The following is an 18528-nucleotide window of genomic DNA, read 5'->3' on the forward strand; positions in this document are numbered from 1 at the left end:
GGTAGAGAGCATTGTGATGCAAAAACATACAGATGTATATTTAAAAAGGCTCAGAAGAAGAATGGTGATTCTGTGCAGCCAGCTGTTTTAGCCACAAACCACCAACTTCGGACTTGATAACATTAACACACAAAATATAATATACAGATCATATACAGGCTGTTTTTTGAACGAGCAAAGGCCCGTATGAAGTAAAAACAAGGCCTTTTAGATAGGGTGAGGTAAGGACTGTGCTCAGCACGGGGAATGGGATGCCGCACAGATAGAGCACATCTCAGACACCAGTTGCTTGGCAACCCAGAAGCTTTCCAGGAAGCGAATAGCAGATATTTACTTGTTTTTTGAGTTGTGGTCTTGGGTGCATGCTGTATCTTTTGACCTGTTGGCGAAAAACTTTGATTTCATTTTTTATTAACTTAGAAGAGGAGACAAAGTGCAGCTTTTGGGGCAGCCGATCCCTGCAAAACTGTGAAAGTAGTAAGAAAGAATCCTGCTTCTGCAGCTTTTAAAGTATACCGGTTTAGATCACTAAAGTTCCTCCGTCCTGCTTAAAGCCCAGGTTGTGGGAGATTAATTCTTCTTGCGCCACACAGCACACGCCTGGGTCGCAGGGTGAAGCACGGCAGCCACCACATCCTATCTGAAAGGTCCTGCGAGCAGCATGTACTGCATACTGTTACGGGAGTTGTGGTTTGTACATAATATGACACTTTCAAAGTGAGTATACTACGGCAGTCACGTGACAGCCGTAGCCCACTTACTGTATGCGAGGTAGACTGGTCTGCTGTATACTGGACTCTTTCCCAGAAGTAGCTCTTTGTCTCATCATCATTCACTGCCAAGTACGGTACTACTGAAGCATGCAGGCTTTGAAAATGGCAGTCGAATGAGAAAGTCAAAGTTATCAGAGTCTGTCATTCTTCTTCCCTTTTTGTTTCCATTTGAAAGCAATCAAACGCCTCTGCTAATCAACTTTGAAAAGCCAAAGCATCCTCCCAGCACTTTGTCTTGGCTGCAGCAACAAGAAGCATCAGGAAGTCTGAATCCAATTAAACCACAAACCAGCCAACGGAGCATACTAAGATCGGCAATTTCAAATGATAGTCCAACATCCCACAACGTGTTACTGTATCTCTTCAGACAATCGCAAACAAAAAACAAAAACTTTACAACAGTGAGTGATTACAATTACAAATCTACTTATCAGATTAATTCCTCCAATAATGAAGTCAGAAAGTTAAATCACATCTCTGAACTGTCTCTTAAATACACCATGATGTGATACATAAATGCCCCGTTTACCTGAGATTTGGACACCACAGGCTTTTTTTCTGTGAGGATTTGTATCCTGCAGCCGTTGTGGCCGGATCCCTTACAGTCCACGTATAATTGTCTTTCTGTGGGATAATACAATAAAACTGTAGTTATGTACATCAGAAATACACACCCACTGGTGTCTGATGACTGTGTCATCGTGACTCGGCTCATTCCTCATCACTGCTAGTGTTCCACATTTTCGCATCACCGGTGATAGTCAGACGTTCGTGCAGTTCGTGGAGGGCGCCGTGTCCGCTTTGCTGCGGATCTCCTTGACGTCATTGAGCGGCGAGTCACTGGTGCCGATCTGGCATTTGAAGACCTGCTTGTAAGCCTTTCGGAAGTTTTCCGACAAGAAGGCGTAGATGACCGGGTTGACGGACGAGTTGCTGTACGCCAGGCAGTGGGCGGCTACGCGGAACACGAAGGACGCCTGGTTCAGGGGGAAGGTCCCGAACTCCGCCCAGAGGTGGACGATGTGGTGAGGGAGCCAGGACAGGCAGAAGACCACCACCACCACCAGCACCGTCTGAGCCGTCTGCAAAGAGGAACATACAGAACAAACAGAACAGAAAAGACGGCGTGTTAGTGTTAGGATCACTTACAATTAGGGGTGTAACGATCCACTAATCTCACGATACGGTACGATACACGATATTGAGGTCACGATTACGATACGATATTATAGCAGTATTTTTTTAAACAACCTTGAATGAGGAACATATGACTGGAAAAAAATGTATTTTATTTAAAAGACACAAAATACAAAACAATGCTGTGCATTTGCCCTATTGTTACAGTTTGTAATGCTTTATAACTGTTTAAGTTTTAAAGAGAAAGCCAGGCCAACCATTTTCCACAAACTGAACTAAAAGTAAATGTCAGGTTTGCATTATGCATCTTCAGTTTCATACAATAAAAATATTTTGCCACACACTGAATAGTTTCTCTCATGTATGATTTGACTTTTTTCTTTTCCAGAAATTGAACAACTAAAATTAAATAAATAAATAAAAGTAAATAAATACATACAATTTTACATCATAAAAAAGATTGATTCATGCTCACCTTATAAGTGTAAGAGGAGATTTATTTTTGTAAAGAAGGTTATTTTGGTAATTCAGGGTTCATTATTTTATAAATATATTCTTTATATTCTGATGTAAATCAGGGACTATAATGACACTAGTCAGTTTATCTGTAGTGATTAGTCTGTTTTAGATTGGGCGGAGTGATACGCCACAGTACGGCACTAGGTGCTGTGTTGATGTTCTAAAATCCTACACTGTTGAGCGGACATTAAAGTACACTGGAACTCAGCAGAAGTTGTCCCTGTGTTTATCCTACTCATTACCCCAAAAAGGTTTAATTTAATAAGGTAAGGCTTAACTCTACACCAGCCTAACATAAGTAAACGTTCAGAGCTCAAAACCCTGCAAGAGTCCTGTGATCGGGACCAAAACGGTACTAGTTTCTTCTGAGCGGAGTAAGATTTTGGTCCATGGGTCGAGGCGCAGTATAGATAGATTAATATTAATAACCCAATATCGCGATACAGTTTGTCACCTCCACGACACGTATCGTGACGTTTTTGTATTGCGAAATTTCGTGGCACGATATATTGTTACACCCCTACTTACAATTCACAGGTTTTCTGCCTTCCTTTATCATGAAAAATGCTCTGATCCCTGGTTTTAACCTGAAAGCTGGAATCGATAAACTGCAGGAGGAAAAAGGTGCAGGTTAATGGATGGAGTCTCCTCTTGGCTCTGTTTATATGTGTGACCTGTGAGTAAGACTACTGCCTTCTCTCTATGTTACTCAGGAGTGGCTACAGCCCCCAGAGCTGCTTTGTCACACTAACAAAAGAGTTTTTCCTAGTTTTTCCATTGTTAACAAAGCTGTATCAGCGCTCCAGGCTGATAATTAGACCAAAACATTGAGCTAAAAGATTAAAGTTGACCTTCAAGGGATAAGGGGGAACAGATTTCCCAACGGATTATTTTCCCAGTGGATGAATGATCCCTTTTATATACCTTGTCATTCGACTTGTTGTTATTAGATAACAAATCAGCTGCTGGTGTTTTAAATTGATCATATGCCAACTAATGCACCAGCAGCAGTGTCATACAAGGCCTCATAAAACTTTAATTGCATTACATTAAACCGACAAGCACCATGCAAGTCACAATATCCTGGATAATCCACTCAGCAGATCCAAATGTAATCCTCTAATTGTCTAAATGAACCCAAGACTGGAGCACGTTGATTCACACGCACGGCACACAGATGATGAAGCAAACTTGAAGCAGCAGAGAAAATGATGGAGATGTTGCCCAATCCCTCTATCTCTGTCCAGTCACGTACATGTGCACATAGCTATTTATTAGGCTTAGACACGTCTGCTTGTGGGCAGCGAAGCTTCTCCTCCACAAAACCAAGAAAACCTTGAAGCATAACTCCCACCTTCTCACTGCATTTGCATCAGAAGCAGGTCATCGTGTTTATAAGTCATCTCAGAAACGCTTTAATAAACACACAATAGTCACAAAAGCGCTTGATCTCCATCACTTTCTGTTGCCTATGTGTTTGAGTTTCAGCAGAGAAATGTTTAAAATGTTTAATATGTAGTTCATGAATATGTTAATCATGGATATTTGGTCATGGATCAGTAATATTGTGATATGGTTGATAAATATTCAAAAACTGCTCATTTGAAGACCCATAAAAGCAGAACGTACTGTGGCCAGGACTGCAAGAATTAATGCAAATGAGAGAGGTGCTGGATGTTATTAGCCTTGGTAAGACTATCAGTAAAGTAAAAAGATAAAGCTGAAGACTCATTAAAAAAGAATAAAATGAAATAACAAAAAAAAACGAATTACATGCTGCCTGATCTGCCCGTCACCTCCTTCGCATTTTTCAAGGAGGTAGGAAAAAAAATGATATTTTGGTCTTTTAAATTAGTTTGTAACAGGATAAAGAAACATGGGCTGCCAGAAAACTCATCGGTAAAATTATAATAATAATATAAAAATAATGTTTTTTGCCATCATAATTGTTTGAAGAGGTTTAAATCATAATGGAGAGGGGAGTAAGGTACTTCCCTCAAGAACACAAAGGTTAAAACCATATTCATACAGACAAAAGATGGGGGAAAGTATTTATAAAAAGGAAATAACACGGTCAATCAGTTACAGGCTCCGTGGCGACACACACTCAGAGCTGGTTTATAGTCCTTAATAAGTTAGATGGTGCAATAAATCAAGATGGAGGGTTCAATTGTTGTGGTTTTTACTAGAAAATCAAAGCTTTGGATAATTTTAGGATTGGTGGCAGAACTTAACAAGAAAACTCCTGCACACCTTCTTCTCAATGTTCACTTATTTATAAGGCCAACGTTTCGGTCATAGACCTTTTTCATGGCATAATAAATAAGTGAACAGTGAGAAGAAGATGTGCAGGAGATTTCTTGTTAAGTTTGGCTGCTGCTTTCCTCCTCCGACGCACCTTTCTGCAAATCCATTGTGCAAAAAGTTTTCCACTTAGGATTGTTGGCAGAGAAATGATGGTGACTGTGTGACGTAAGCACGGCTCTCGCTTATTCTTTTCATATTCTAAAAGAAGAGCCTTCATTTACACCTGAGATGTTTTTCTACCCTTCGTTTCACTCTGGAGCCACATTAACCATCTCTACGAAGGCTGTTCCTGGAGGGGCTTTTATCTACAACTTTCTCGATCTATAATCTCTATTATTAAGATAATGGGACATTCGATGGAGTAAACAAGTAGATTATTGGTTATTTTGCCATCACAAAACAGTCAAATGGCCTTCATTTTGTAGTGCACTGTTAAAATACAGCCAGGTCCAGAAGTATTTGGACAAAGACAGAGCTTTTTAATTAGATTTTCCTTTCAGACACCCCACCACTATGGATTTGAAATAAAGATTTGTTCAAAGTGCAGACTTTCAGCTTTAATTCAAATTCATCCATCCATCCATCCATCCATCCATCCATCCATCCATCCATCGTCCGCCGCTTATCCGTTACCGGGTCGCGGGGGCAGCAGTCTCAACAGGGATGCCCAGACTTCCCTCACCCCAGACACTTCCTCCAGCTCTTCCGAGGGGAGTCCGAGGCGTTCCCAGGCCAGCCGAAAGACATAGTCTCTCCAGCGTGTCCTGGGTCTTCCCCGGGGTCTCCTCCCGGTGGGACATGCCTGGAACACCTCCCTAGGGAGGCGTCCAGGAGGATCCGGTACAGATGCCCAAGCCACCTCAGCTGACTCCTCTCAATGTGAAGGAGCAGCGGCTCGACTCCGAGCTCCTCCCGGGTGACCGAACTCCTCACCCTATCTCTAAGGGAGTGTCCAGCCACCCTGCGAAGGAAACTCATCTCGGCCGCTTGTATCCGCGATCTTGTCCTTTCGGTCACTACCCAAAGTTCATGACCATAGGTGAGGGTAGGTGCATAGATTGACCGGTAAATCGAGAGCTTCGCCTTTCGACTCAGCTCCTTCTTCACCACGACGGTCCGGTACATCGACCGCATAACTGCGGACGCTGCACCGATCCGTCTGTCAATCTCACGCTCCATCGTTCCCTCACTTGTGAACAAGACCCCGAGATACTTGAACTCCTCCACCTGAGGCAGGACTTCTCCACCCACCCGGAGAAGGCACGCCACCCTTTCCCGGTGGAGAACCATGGCCTCGGTCTTGGAGGTGCTGATTCTCATCCCTGCCGCGTCGCACTCGGCCTCAAACCGCCCCAGCACATGCTGAAGGTCCCGGTCCGATGAAGCCAACAGGACAACGTCATCCGCAAAAAGCAGAGATGAAATGTGGTTCCCAAACCGGATCCCCTCCTAATTCAAATTCAAGACATGAAAATGTGCCATTTAAGAATTAAAATTATTTGGATTAAATATAATTTGTAAGACACGGATGAGCCAATTTCTGCTTGATGACAGTGACCCCACTGGAGTCGATGGACATCACTAAATCCATCCCTGGAGTTGCTTCACCAGACCTTCAGCTGCTGCTGTTGGCCTGATATCAACACAATAATCCATTTCTCTGTCTTCAAAAGACAGATGTTTAGATTCATTTTCATTCTGGACTGTGAAAAGGTTTCCTATCAGCTCAGCATCTGTCTGAATGTGAGCAGAGAGTATAGATCTATACACCTCAGAGTTCATCTTCATCAGCAGCTGCATCATCATTAACTCAAAGCCATGCATGCCCACACCACTACACTACCTCCACCATGTGTAACACAATGGTGGATTTCATACTTCAAATCCATTGTGTTGTTGGATGTTTCAAGGGAATTTCAAGGTATCCAATGAAGAAGAGCTAGATATGATCTCTCCTGCTAGTTCTCCTCAGGACTCTGGCTGCAGCATGTCTAAGAGGAAAACATATGGCGTAACAGATACTAGAAATATGCTTTTGCAGATGTACATAGTGGGGTGGCCGTATAATATACTGTATATGACAAGATACTGGGACAGCCCCACCTCACAAGTGAAAGTCTCCTGATAATCTTCTAGCGTAGCTCTGGAACCCACAAAACAAGGACGGACCCATACTTATTAAAAAAAACAAGTTCATCTGAGGCAGCACAGTGGTTAGTGGTTAGCACTGTTGCCTCACAGCAAGAGTTTGTATGTTCTCCCTGTGCTTGCGTGGGTTCCCTCCGTTTACTCTGGCTTCCTCCCATAGTCCAAAAACATGCACGCTAGGTTAATTGATGATTCTAAATTGCCCGTAGGTGTGAGTGTGAGTATGCCTGGTTGTCTGTCTGTATATTAGCTGTCTGTATACTGCATATTGAGCTGGTATAAGCTCCAGCAGACCCCTGTGACCCTGCAAAGGATAAAGCGGGTATAGAAAATAGATGGATGGAGGGAAGTTTATCTGAACACATTATGTTAAAAGAGCTCTTGAAATGTTCAATACGAAGGGAGCGACTAGAGGATTCAACACTGGCGGTAGTTCTCATATTCCTCAGTGAGCATATTCAAAACTAGTCATGTGTAGTGAAGGAGAGGGTGCTCGTGTTTTGATCCTGTCATCTTTTTTGTCCACCTCATAAATGAAGCCTGAATCTACTGAATATATGATTGACTGAATTTAAAATATGGTTGACTGAATTTAAAAAGACAGGTTGGTTTCACTTGACTATGCTAATGTTGAAGAAAAGGGCTCATCTCTTATTTTGTACTGCTTATTTATGTATTTCAGTCACTCAACTCAAACAATAAAGACACCAAAGGCTTTCTTAGTGCTAAAACAGTTAGGGTTTGACATCTATGCTCAGATCTAATCAGTCTCCATACTTTAAACATCCTGTATGTTGTAATATTGAGGGTGATGAACATAATGTAACCCTGAATCCGTAGAACCGGCGTGGTAGCCGGAAAAGGAGGTGGGATTTCAAGAGTGGCTGCAGAAAACATCCTCGTGGTTGGAGAGCATATAAGAGATTATTCCCTCTTGCTCCTTGAAAACACCAATGAACGAGGCAGGATGAAACACTGCTCTGATTGACTGCCTGAACTGCCTCACAAGGTCAGCTCATTTACACGTATCACAAATATATCACAGTGCACGATCAATTTCTGTTTTATCCACATGCTTTTACTCTTCCACGTTCATGTTTCAGTTTAGATGACTCAGGTCTGGCAGAGAGCAGCTGTTTTTCGCCTTCATGGGCGCAACAAAAGTAAAATGTACCAGGAAATTGAACTAACACCTCGTGTAAAAGGCTGAAGAGAGAGAGAGAGAGCTTTTTGACTCGATATGTTAGAAAACTTCCACAGCCACAGATGCATTGAGGCATTCTGTACATATGCATGATGTTTTTCTTCATTACATTAATTCATTTGTGGTAGAACTGAACTAAAAGATCACAGAAGACCCAGTAAGTGATCACAGTCCAATCAAGGGCAATGTTTGTAAGTAAGTTAAGGACATGACAATATATTGTATAACTTCAAATAGTGGGTTTTATATATAAGCAATTTCTAATTAAATAAAATATTAATATTAATATTCATGATTTAAGCTCTTAAAGGGGACATATTATGGCATTTAATGTATATTTTAAACAGGCCTTAAACAGGTCTTAAAAACAATCTAAAGCTTGTTTTTTCTACATAAATCATAAATCCAGCCTGTGGGCCCTGTCACTAGTTTTACCGCTTCTAACCTCTTTTTCTGTGCTCCATTCTAAGGGAAGGGGGGGGTATGATAATGAGGCTCTGTGCTGATTGGCTCCCTGAATGACGTGTAGCAGGGGAGGAGAATAAACCTCGCTCCGCCAGAGCAGCCCGAGCCTGTAAATTATCACAACACTGAATTTTCACAAATGGCAACTTTATTGTTAAAAAAATAAAATATGAGTTGTATATAAATAACATTTATGCACTATTTCAGCCGGATCTGCCCGGCGGATGCTGAACACTGGCCCCGGAGCCACGCCGGGCGCCCGGCGTGGCTCCGGGGCGCATCGCCCGTTATCGGTGATCAAACCGACAGATTTCGCTGCAAATCTCGGAGGGTGAAGCTGATCCAGCCTGGGACGTACCCCAGAAATCCCTGCTCCCAAAGCGGCTGGGAACCTGGACAATTTAGTCGGAAACCCCGCTTTGGAAACCAGGAAGTAGGCTGGAGCAGCGCGCATCACCGCGGCTTTAACCAGGGAATCTGACCGGTTCCGACCGGCCGGGACCGCAGGAACCGGCCTGGACTGGTAGCAGGGACTCCCGGGGACCGACCAGCGGAATTTCAGCCGGATCTGCCCGGCGGATGCTGCGCGACGGGCGCTGCAACCCCACGGCGGGCGCACAGATCGGCTCCGGAGCGCATCCGCGGCGCATCGCCCGTTAGTGGGGATCAAACCGACAGATTTCGCTGAAAATCTCGGAGGGTGAAGCTGGTCTGACCTGGGACAGACCCCCGAGGACCCAGCTCCCAAACCACCCGGGAACCTGGATGATTTAACCCGGATCCGCGGCGCCGCGTCCGACTGGCTGAAGGAAGACCGCTCCAGCAGCGGAGAGAGCTGGTTGTGGGCGTGGTTTCAGCAGCGGAGGCTGAACCTATGGAAATGAGCGCCTATGGTGACGTCACCATAGGCGCAGATTCAGAATGGCTCAAAAAAAGGTCACGTGACACTGGGGGACTCTGTAAGGCGGGGGTCAGAGACCTTGCAGAATTTCATGGTATTTTGTCTCCCCTGTGCTGGCAGGGTGAGGGGAGACCACTTTATATATGTTAAAACAAGAAAAAACGTGTTTTTCATAATAGGTCCCCTTTAAACCATAAGATCATTTAAACTACATTACATTGTTGTTTTCACAGAACGTGACTCTGACCAAAGCCGTGATCATTTCAGGTGCTGTTAAAAATGTAAAAAATGATTTAGCCTGCTAAAAATATGACCCGGTCAAGTAGTAATGTTCATAATTATCCATCTATGTGCTTCGTCTGGAGGCCTGATTGTCTCAGACGCCTAAAATAACCACTTGACCACTGACTTTTTTAATTCTGAGCCGGCGCTGAGATTTGCAGATATCATGCTTATTGGCCAACTAAAATGAAGTCACCGCTGTATCATGATCAAGAGGTTGTTTTTATTCCTTTTCTGACCAGAAAATGATAACGGCCGATGAGACCACGCTGATTATGCTCCAACAACAACATTTACTGTAAACAAGCTACATTTTTGAACACACTGCTTGTGGAAAGATAAATAAATGAATAATTTACAACTTTGTTTGCTTTGGTTGTCCCCAGATTCTGAGAATTTGGAGGACTGCATGATTTCTGGGTGCTTGTTGGTGATAAGAGGTTTGTGTTTCTGGGCAGCAGTGGGAGTGACCTCGTTCCTCGCAGCTGCCACCCGCTAAACATGTAACATGTCATGTAATGCTTTATAAAACCAACTATGATATCAAGCTCAAATTTACCGGGTAAGGGTACTCTGATCCAGTGCAACCATGAATTTGCCTGGAGATAACCTAGTGTGGGATTAAAGGGAGAGTTTTTTTCCATTATGGAATATTCGGTCTCGCCGCGAACACTTGATAAAACTGTCATGCTGCTCAGATTCATTCAAAATAGATACTAGTGGGCGAGGGCCGCTGGCTCTATTCTTTGTTAAATTCATACCAAAAACTGAATGAAGAGGTACAAAAAACATGCAAAATGACATCATTCAGTTCATGTTTATCCACAACAGAGTGGGACAACAGTTCCCACTTTGTTAAAAGGACCAAAGAAACTGTTTATTCATATAAATTATACTTGTGCACAGTGATGTTTAATCACTTTAAAGGTGCTATTTATCATTCTTTTATGAGTACACCCAAAACACCGGTTTCCATTAGTGAAAGTCCAGGGTAAAACCTCGGAGGCTGGAACTTTAACTGAGCTGACCTCCTATCTGCCTCCTCCTTATCTGCCAACAGCCGGTAAACAGAGGAGAAGAAGGCACAAAGAAACGGGAGAAAAAGGAAAAACAATCTGGCGCCACGTTGACACTGAAGGAGCTACAATGGTCGCTGCTTTGATGTCAGCTGGTTGCGTGCGCGACAGTTTGTACTTGAAATCATTGACGCAGCAGAAAATCATCATCTCCAGCTTAAAGAACGAATATCAAAAACTATCATATATTGCATGAGGTACGTTTTCTGGCCCATCCAAAAAAAGGAATAAATTAAAGAAATCTATTTTTGCATTTACAGGTGACATCACGTACTAAAACAAGTTGCATTTGTTTATTTTGTAGGAACTGGCTGCCGTGGGCTTGAGGTAGTAGACGTAACAAGGCTTATTGCCAAACATACAGTACAGTACAGACCAAAAGTTTGTATAAACCTTGTCATTCAAACAAATGAGGAAGTGTGTCCAAACTTTTGGTCTGTACTGTACTTAGTAAGTTTTGCACGTCATCATGTCAGCCTTGAATCCACTGCTCTTCTGTAAAATTGTGGATAATGACCTTGACGTGGCCGGCTCCACGTAAAAAGGGATTGCCAGACCTCTATGTATTTTTATTTTCCAAACTCAGGAAGTACAAACATGACTGAATATATGAACTCAACAAAGAACAACTTCACATTCACATGAGAGTGTGCAAAAAAATAAAGTGCTTTGGGCTTAGCAGGGAATATTGAGCAGGACAGAAGTTTCACCGCTGAGATGTAGCAGAAACCCACATGCAGAGAGCAATATCAACTTTCTGAGTCACACCAACCTCTGAAACACAAACTGTTTATCATCAAAGCTCTGGGCTGACATTGTTCAGGGGAATAGGAAAAAAGGACCAGAACATAATAAAAAAAATGCACTTAAAACCTGCGGATAGCCGAAGTGGGTCTTTGTCAAGTCAGGTAAGAAACATGGAAACAACAACACCAACGCAGGCGTTCAAGAGAGAGGAAAATTAAAAACCAGCACTTCAAATGCGGAAAAAACCCTCAGACAACCACTGATTCATCCGCAGAACAAAGTACCCGACTGGCACCATATAGAGTGTGCAGACCTTAATAGGAAAAACTAAATGAGAAACCCACACATACGTACACGGCACAACACAGGAGAGGCAGCGCCTCAGGTCAAGACTGGAGGCTGTGACGTCCACATCCAGGACTGAGAAGACAGGTGCTTTGTGACAGGAGTCACAGAAGCTATCCGTCTTAAAGGTTTAGAAAAAATGATTACAAGAAGCTGCCTTGAATCTTCTCAAACAGTTGGTTTCACAGCCATTCACACCTTGATTCATGTGACCAAAACATTTCACATGCTGACCAGGTAAACCAAAAATGGTGCTGAAAAGACCCTACGAGTGAGTGACGGTAGGTCAATGACTGTGTTTCCATGCAGTCAATAACCCTTTTAAAACCTGAATATTAACAATAACCCGGTTTTGCACGGCCATGTAAACACCAATAACCCCTTTGAATAACCTGAATTTGCTCATATCGTGGTTTTTAAAAACCCAAACATGAGCCCAGGGTTACTCCTTTTAAAACCCGAATATTCGGTCATGTAAACGCCTAACGGGATATCCCGATCAAACGCATGCTCTTTTCGCAAGGAATCTTGGTCTTGTGAGTCCAGGACGTACTTCTAAACATGGAGAAACGCAAGATCACGCCACACTTTTGGAGTGAGGAGGAGACTAATCACTTCATAAATGTAATGAAGGATATGAACATTTTGGCATTTGTAGACGGTAGAAAGTACCGGGATAACGAGAGTTAAAAGAAGGTGAGCGAAAAGTTGAGCGAAGCAGCATTTGTTTTGAATTTGGATACAGGAAGGAGAAGCGGAAATGACGGTAATTGCATCATGATGTTCTCCGCGCGTCGCTGGTTTGATCCAGATATCCCAAATGATTAATTACCATGTAAACGGAATATTCCGAATGTTGCAGTAACCGGAATATTAGCAATAACCTGAATTTTGACTGCATGTAAACGCAGTCAGTGACTCCAACAAGAACCTCAACAGCAGCTTAAAAATACGAAGCTCCAAACACGTCAGTTAGATATGAATAAGACGTTTGGATGAGAAGTAAAACATCTTCAAAAACCAAGAATAGAAACCCAGTTGCCTTTGACTCAATGTTTTGAGGATTTCCATGACCTGGAGGACTGAACCTACACTAGTATTTTTAGATAGGACAGCAAAAAAAAAAAAGCAATCAGGCAGCTGAGTCATCATTGGACCTGTGACAGAACAGTTGTCGTACCAATTTGTTTCATCCAGGATTGTTTGTGCCTGACAGCAGCTTTACCTTCATTTAACACCACAGAAGCTCAAAGTGCGCCACTGGGGACGTTCAAGAGTGCAGCTTGTTTTTAACCTGTTTAAACACTAATTTCTACAGCGTTAGGAAGCGGTGACAGCAGATTTAGTTAAGGATTCGAAACTGGTCTTTAAATTAGATTTAAATACGGTCATTTGTATAAAGATGTACGATACACGTGGATAAAGTGTAAAGAATATAAAACATGACAGTAGCTGATGTTGCTTCATCATACAGATGCATTATTAATTTTCTATTGATCCCAAAAGAAGGCTCCGGTCTTATTATATACATCATCTTCTTACAGGTTCATTATAAACATTACAGTATCCTGGACAAAACCAGGAGACACTCCTGAGGAAACGCAAGTAACCACATGTTGCATTAACCCGTCACAGGCAGTCAATAAAATACTTGACAATTTTAAATTTCAACTCTTTTTTTTTACTTTGTAACTTCTTTTTTAAAATTTTCATAGAAAGTATGTCTGAATTTATGAAATATGGTAATTTTGGTAGCATTGTTCCATCTTATAGTTTTCAAATGTGTGTAAAAACTGAATAAAATAGTTGTGATTTAACAGTATAACCTACCCAGGAAACGTTAAGCTGTTTTGCAGTTAGTCTTTATGAGTTAGCAATTCTTTAAGTTTTATTAGCAGGACATTACTAACAATACCTTACTTTTGTTGGTAATGAGAAGTAAAACTTAAGACATGATTTTTATGTTACAGTGATTGCGTGCAGCAATAAAAAAAGTACCAGAGTTAAAAGTTACCAGAGTTACCAAAAGTTAAAAATATGATCTTTGCTGGGAAGAAAGATGAGAGGGACACTATTGTCAAAAGGAGTAGGAGTAGTAATGTAAAACAATTTTTGGAACTATGCCTCCAACTACGAGAACTTTTCTTGGGATGATGATTTACTTAATTCACAAAGTTTTACTGCAAGAAAGTTGAGTTGCAAAAACAAAAGAAACAAAGTCACTTGTGATATTGCGGGTCCATACTTTTAGACTTTCAAAGCAAATGGCTGGTTTACTGATCCTGGAGATTCAATAAACCAGTTACCTGCTTTGGAAGTCTAAGTTGCTGCTGATCACTTTTATTGATCCTGGATGAAACTATGCATTGAAAATGGACCAGGCTGCTGTGTCTGACCATGAGTAAGAAGCAATCCAGAGATTGGGAGATTTTGCTCCCAGCTCCTTCAGATGAACCCTGCCGAAATATCTGCAGAGCTGCTGACAGATGTTTACAGCGGGATATGACCGGACAGCAAAAACAAAAATGACAGTCGTGTTTAGCCGACGCTGGGATAATACAACGTCGGTTGGTTGCTTAACTACGCACGGTACAATAGCATTACCACTAGGAGGAAGCCATTGGCTAGGTCGGCTGTCAATCAAGCATATTAGTAATAAATATAATGCTTTATATAAATTGTCCTGACGTAGTACAAAAAAATGCACCTCCCTCAGAGTTGCCAGGGACGTGAACTCCAATGATTGACGCCAAAACGTCTTTTTGAATCAGGCTGTAAACATGTTTATTTCTACTCTAAAGTTGGACATTTTAACATGGGAGTCAATGGAGATTGCCTCTCTTTTGGAGCCAGTCTCTAGCGGTGAGTCGAGGAACTGCAATGAATTTTAGTCAGCATGAGACTCAACCCCAGAAGTGAGACTGTTGGCGCTTGGGATAAATCCAGCTGTCTTCCAGTTTTGGGGACAACTAACTCCACCCACCATGCTATGGCCCCTCCCTCTAAGCCATAACAATGCATTCTAAAACTACACTTTTTTTAAAATTTTTACAAAATATACGTTATCTCCTTCAACAACAAAATATTAAATTCCCGTTTACGTAAAAATTTGTGGTTTTCCAAACATTGCCAATGGTTAGTTGCACATTGCCCCCTGGTGGACAAACAATGCAAAATCAACACTCTGATAGAGGACTGAGAGGATTTTTCTATTTATGTATGTATTACCAGTTTCATGTCTCATTTTGTTAATTTACATTTATCAGCCGGTATAATGGCGATGCCAGTAATGGGCACAAAAAACCTAATATCGACCAGTAACATCAGTTGGGTAGTTTGACATGAGGAATATATTACCTCTTTTCAGTAAGGAGACCAATAGCGGTGTAGGTTTACAGCACTGTTTCCAAGACATTTACCACAAAGCCTCGTACCCCCGGCTCATTCTCTCAGCACCCTCCTCGGTGTGGACGGAGCTGAGAATATCTGACAGTCCTGTATTCCCTCCTGTGGTTATTTTAAGCTTTGTGTAATAAAATATCTTTCAAATGTACACTGTAGCGTGAAATCCTGTTTACATTCTCTCTAACTTCTCCTTTCGCAGCAAACCCACAATTTATACCGCTGGCTTTTTACAAAGCCATCAGATCACGCTGTTAAACTGTCCAGCTGTAAAGAGCAACAGCCAGGTGGAGACGCAGCCAGACAGATTGTGCAATCAAGCAGGTGATTGCAGATAACTGTCTCTGTGCAGCCACAATAAATGACCTCCACCAAGCAAAATGAGGGCTGGATGGAAGTTTGATTGCACGCTGCATTTAGGGTACTTTACTGGAGTGTGCATATTAACACAACACAATGAAAACGCTCGGGTCCACTATCAGCGCTTAAAGCAGATCTTCTCTTCCTAACTGATGAGTTAGAGCTGAGAGCGCAGATCTGCTGGACGTATGTAACATACGTATATCTTTCTGAAGATGATTTACACAAACTTCTGCTTTCAACGTATTTGATGTGATTAGAAAAACAGGCTGCAGGATAATGAACCATAAATACTCTAATAAATACTCTCATAAATACTCTGATCCAGATAATTAAGTATTTTCAGTGTAGCTCTTACTTTTTTCTTACATTCATTCACCCTAATCATCTTTATTAGTGATATTCTCTTAGTATCAGTGTTCTCGTGGACAATGACTATTTCAAGTGCAGAATCATATGACTGCATTTCTTTTGCACATGAGGTGACATTTCATCCATTCTTGCCATATCAATGCCTTATTTCAACAGGTAACACATCACTCCCTCAGTATATACATTTTCTAGCATTTGTTACAAATAACAGCCAGAAGAGGTATTCAGGTATATGCCTTACAGGCCATGACATAAACATCAACACCCACAAATGAGCAGAGGTGTATAATCCAGGTGCCACAAAGTAAAAATCCTGTCCAGCAGTTGTTCCAACCAAATACTAAACCAGCTCCTCTGCAGGGAAATGGTAGGTCCTTAGTGAAAACACCTGTTCTAAATGTACAGGCTGATGCAGAAACATGGCAGGGTTTTTACTTTATGGCATCTGGATTAAACACCTCTAAAAAAACAACCAATTCCCATGTTGCAAACAGCAGAAATTGCTGTAACACAACTGCTGGACAGGATTTGTACTTTATGGCACCTGGATTATTCACCTCTGGAAATGAGAAAAGAAAAAAAACAATCTTACATACCTTTTTCTTGGATGCCTCTGACTTTTTGGATATATTTCTGAGTTTTTTATGCAAGTGGTTTAACACCTGTAGAGAACAAAACGGACAGCATGTGTAGTTGCATTTTGATCACTATAGTGTTGTGATTATTGACAGAATCCGCTCCCCTGCAGCTCAGCCTCACCTTTGCGTAGCAGAATGAAATCAGCAGCAGGGGCAGAACATAACCAAAAACAAACGTGCAAACCACGTAGATCTTCTTGTGGTTGTGATCGGGCCACACTTCCCAGCAGAAGGTGTCGTTCTCCCAGCGGTGGAAGATGTTCTGGTGGTGCATGACGGGCGCGGCCATGGCCAGGGACAGCAGCCAGATCACGGCCACGCCGGCCACGGCGTGCCGCGCCACCCGGATGGACGACGACCTCCTGGCGTGCACGATGGCCACGTACCGGTCCACGGACATGGCCGACAGGGTGAAGATGCTCACCAGCATGGACACGGTGAAGAAGTAGTGGATGAACTTGCAGATGAAGGCGCCCAGCACCCACGTCTGCATCATGTAGATGGTGGACTGGAAGGGGATGCAGAAGAGCAGGTAGGAGAGATCTGCGATGCTCAGGTTCAGGATGAAGATGTTGGTGGTGCTGCGAGGTTTGCCCGGCTTGCTCCGGGCCAGGACCGTGATCACGACGGAGTTCCCCAGCACGCCCAGTGTGAAGATCAGCCCGAAAACCAGCAGCGTGATGAAGTTATCCGTGCCGATGCCGAATAAAAGTTTGCGCTCCTTGTTGCTCTCCGACGCGCTCAGGTTCCACGGCTCCTCCAGGAGCCACGCAGCCTCCGAGAAGTTCATGGTTTATAATGCATGTATTTCTAGTGCACTTTTCATTAAAAAAACAAATCTCAAAGAAGTGCTACAAGTTAAAATCGATTTATTTCCTTTTCCTCTTCAGATGAAACTTGAATGGATCCGGATTATCGTCCTCTCCATAAGCGCTCCTGCAGTATTTTTCCTCTCCTTTGGTTTTTCTCAAGGTTTAAGAAGAAAAAAAAACATCTGCTTCAGTTGTTTTTACGTTTCTAATGTGACTCAGGGAATATTCCGAAGCTGTCCGGTTTTCTGAACCCGTGTTGCTGAGGTTTTAAAGCATCCCCGCCGCTGGTGCGCACCTGATGCGTGTGCGCTCCGGAGCGCTCCTCCAGTCTGCAGCAGCTCTGCGCGGCTGGAATGTTTCCTCGCATTACAGCAGGGACTGGGCTGGGCTTGGCACGTCAGCACACATACCACCTCCCAAAATACTTGGGGGGGAAAAAAAGAGAAGAATAAAAAAATTATGTTGAGGCATCTTTGGTGGTTTGATGTGAATAAGTTATCATTAAATATAAGTAAAACTACATTTATTAGTTTTGGAAATCGACCTAATCAAAGTGTACAAATCACTATTGATAATGTGGAAGTGGAAAGAGTTTCTGTTAATAAGTTTCTTGGAGCTGTGCTGAAAGCCTCACGTCAACTTCTTAAAAAACAAAATATCAAAAACCATTGCAATTCTATATAAATGTAAAAATATTCTAACATTAAACTCACCAAACTCCTGTATCAATCTTTAATAAAACCATATAACATATTGTATAGAAGTATGGGGACACACATTTAAGACAATCATGAAACCAATATTCTTACTCCAAAAAAAGGCAATACGACTCAAACAAAGTTGGATACAAGCACCCAACCAACCAATTATTTATAGATACAAATGAGCTCAAATTCAATGAACTGGTTGTCGGGCTGGTGTGGCGAGGACCCAGATGCAGGAGAGCGAGAGGCAGGAGTTCAACAAAAAAAGGGTTTATTTTACAAAAACCAAAAGCGCTGCTTGTCAGGATCAAAAGTCACACAAAACAGGGATCCAAA

At 42.4% G+C, this 18528-nt stretch overlaps 1 protein-coding gene across 1 annotated transcript; it reads right to left on the reverse strand.

The window, feature by feature from the left end:
- Positions 1 to 889: 889 nt before the first annotated feature.
- Positions 890 to 17466, reverse strand: galr1a (galanin receptor 1a). Its single transcript, XM_061718227.1, has 3 exons — positions 16798 to 17466; positions 16635 to 16700; positions 890 to 1855 (listed from the first exon to the last, which is right to left on the reverse strand). The coding sequence occupies exons 1-3, from the start codon at positions 17464 to 17466 to the stop codon at positions 1535 to 1537; spliced, it is 1056 nt and encodes a 351-aa protein (XP_061574211.1). The 3' UTR covers positions 890 to 1534.
- Positions 17467 to 18528: the final 1062 nt, after the last annotated feature.

Source organism: Cololabis saira, chromosome 3, assembly GCF_033807715.1.
Source record: "Cololabis saira isolate AMF1-May2022 chromosome 3, fColSai1.1, whole genome shotgun sequence".
Lineage (NCBI taxonomy): Eukaryota > Metazoa > Chordata > Actinopteri > Beloniformes > Belonidae > Cololabis > Cololabis saira.

Excerpts from the sequence above, each read along its gene's own strand:
- galr1a (XM_061718227.1), bottom strand. The coding sequence starts at position 17,466 with ATGAACTTCTCGGAGGCTGCGTGGCTCCTGGAGGAGCCGTGGAACCTG. Across the intron at positions 16,701-16,797 it reads TTTCATTCTGCTACGCAAAG|GTGTTAAACCACTTGCATAA; the intron begins GTGAGGCTGAGC and ends TGTTCTCTACAG. Across the intron at positions 1,856-16,634 it reads CAGAGGCATCCAAGAAAAAG|ACGGCTCAGACGGTGCTGGT; the intron begins GTATGTAAGATT and ends TCCTCTTTGCAG.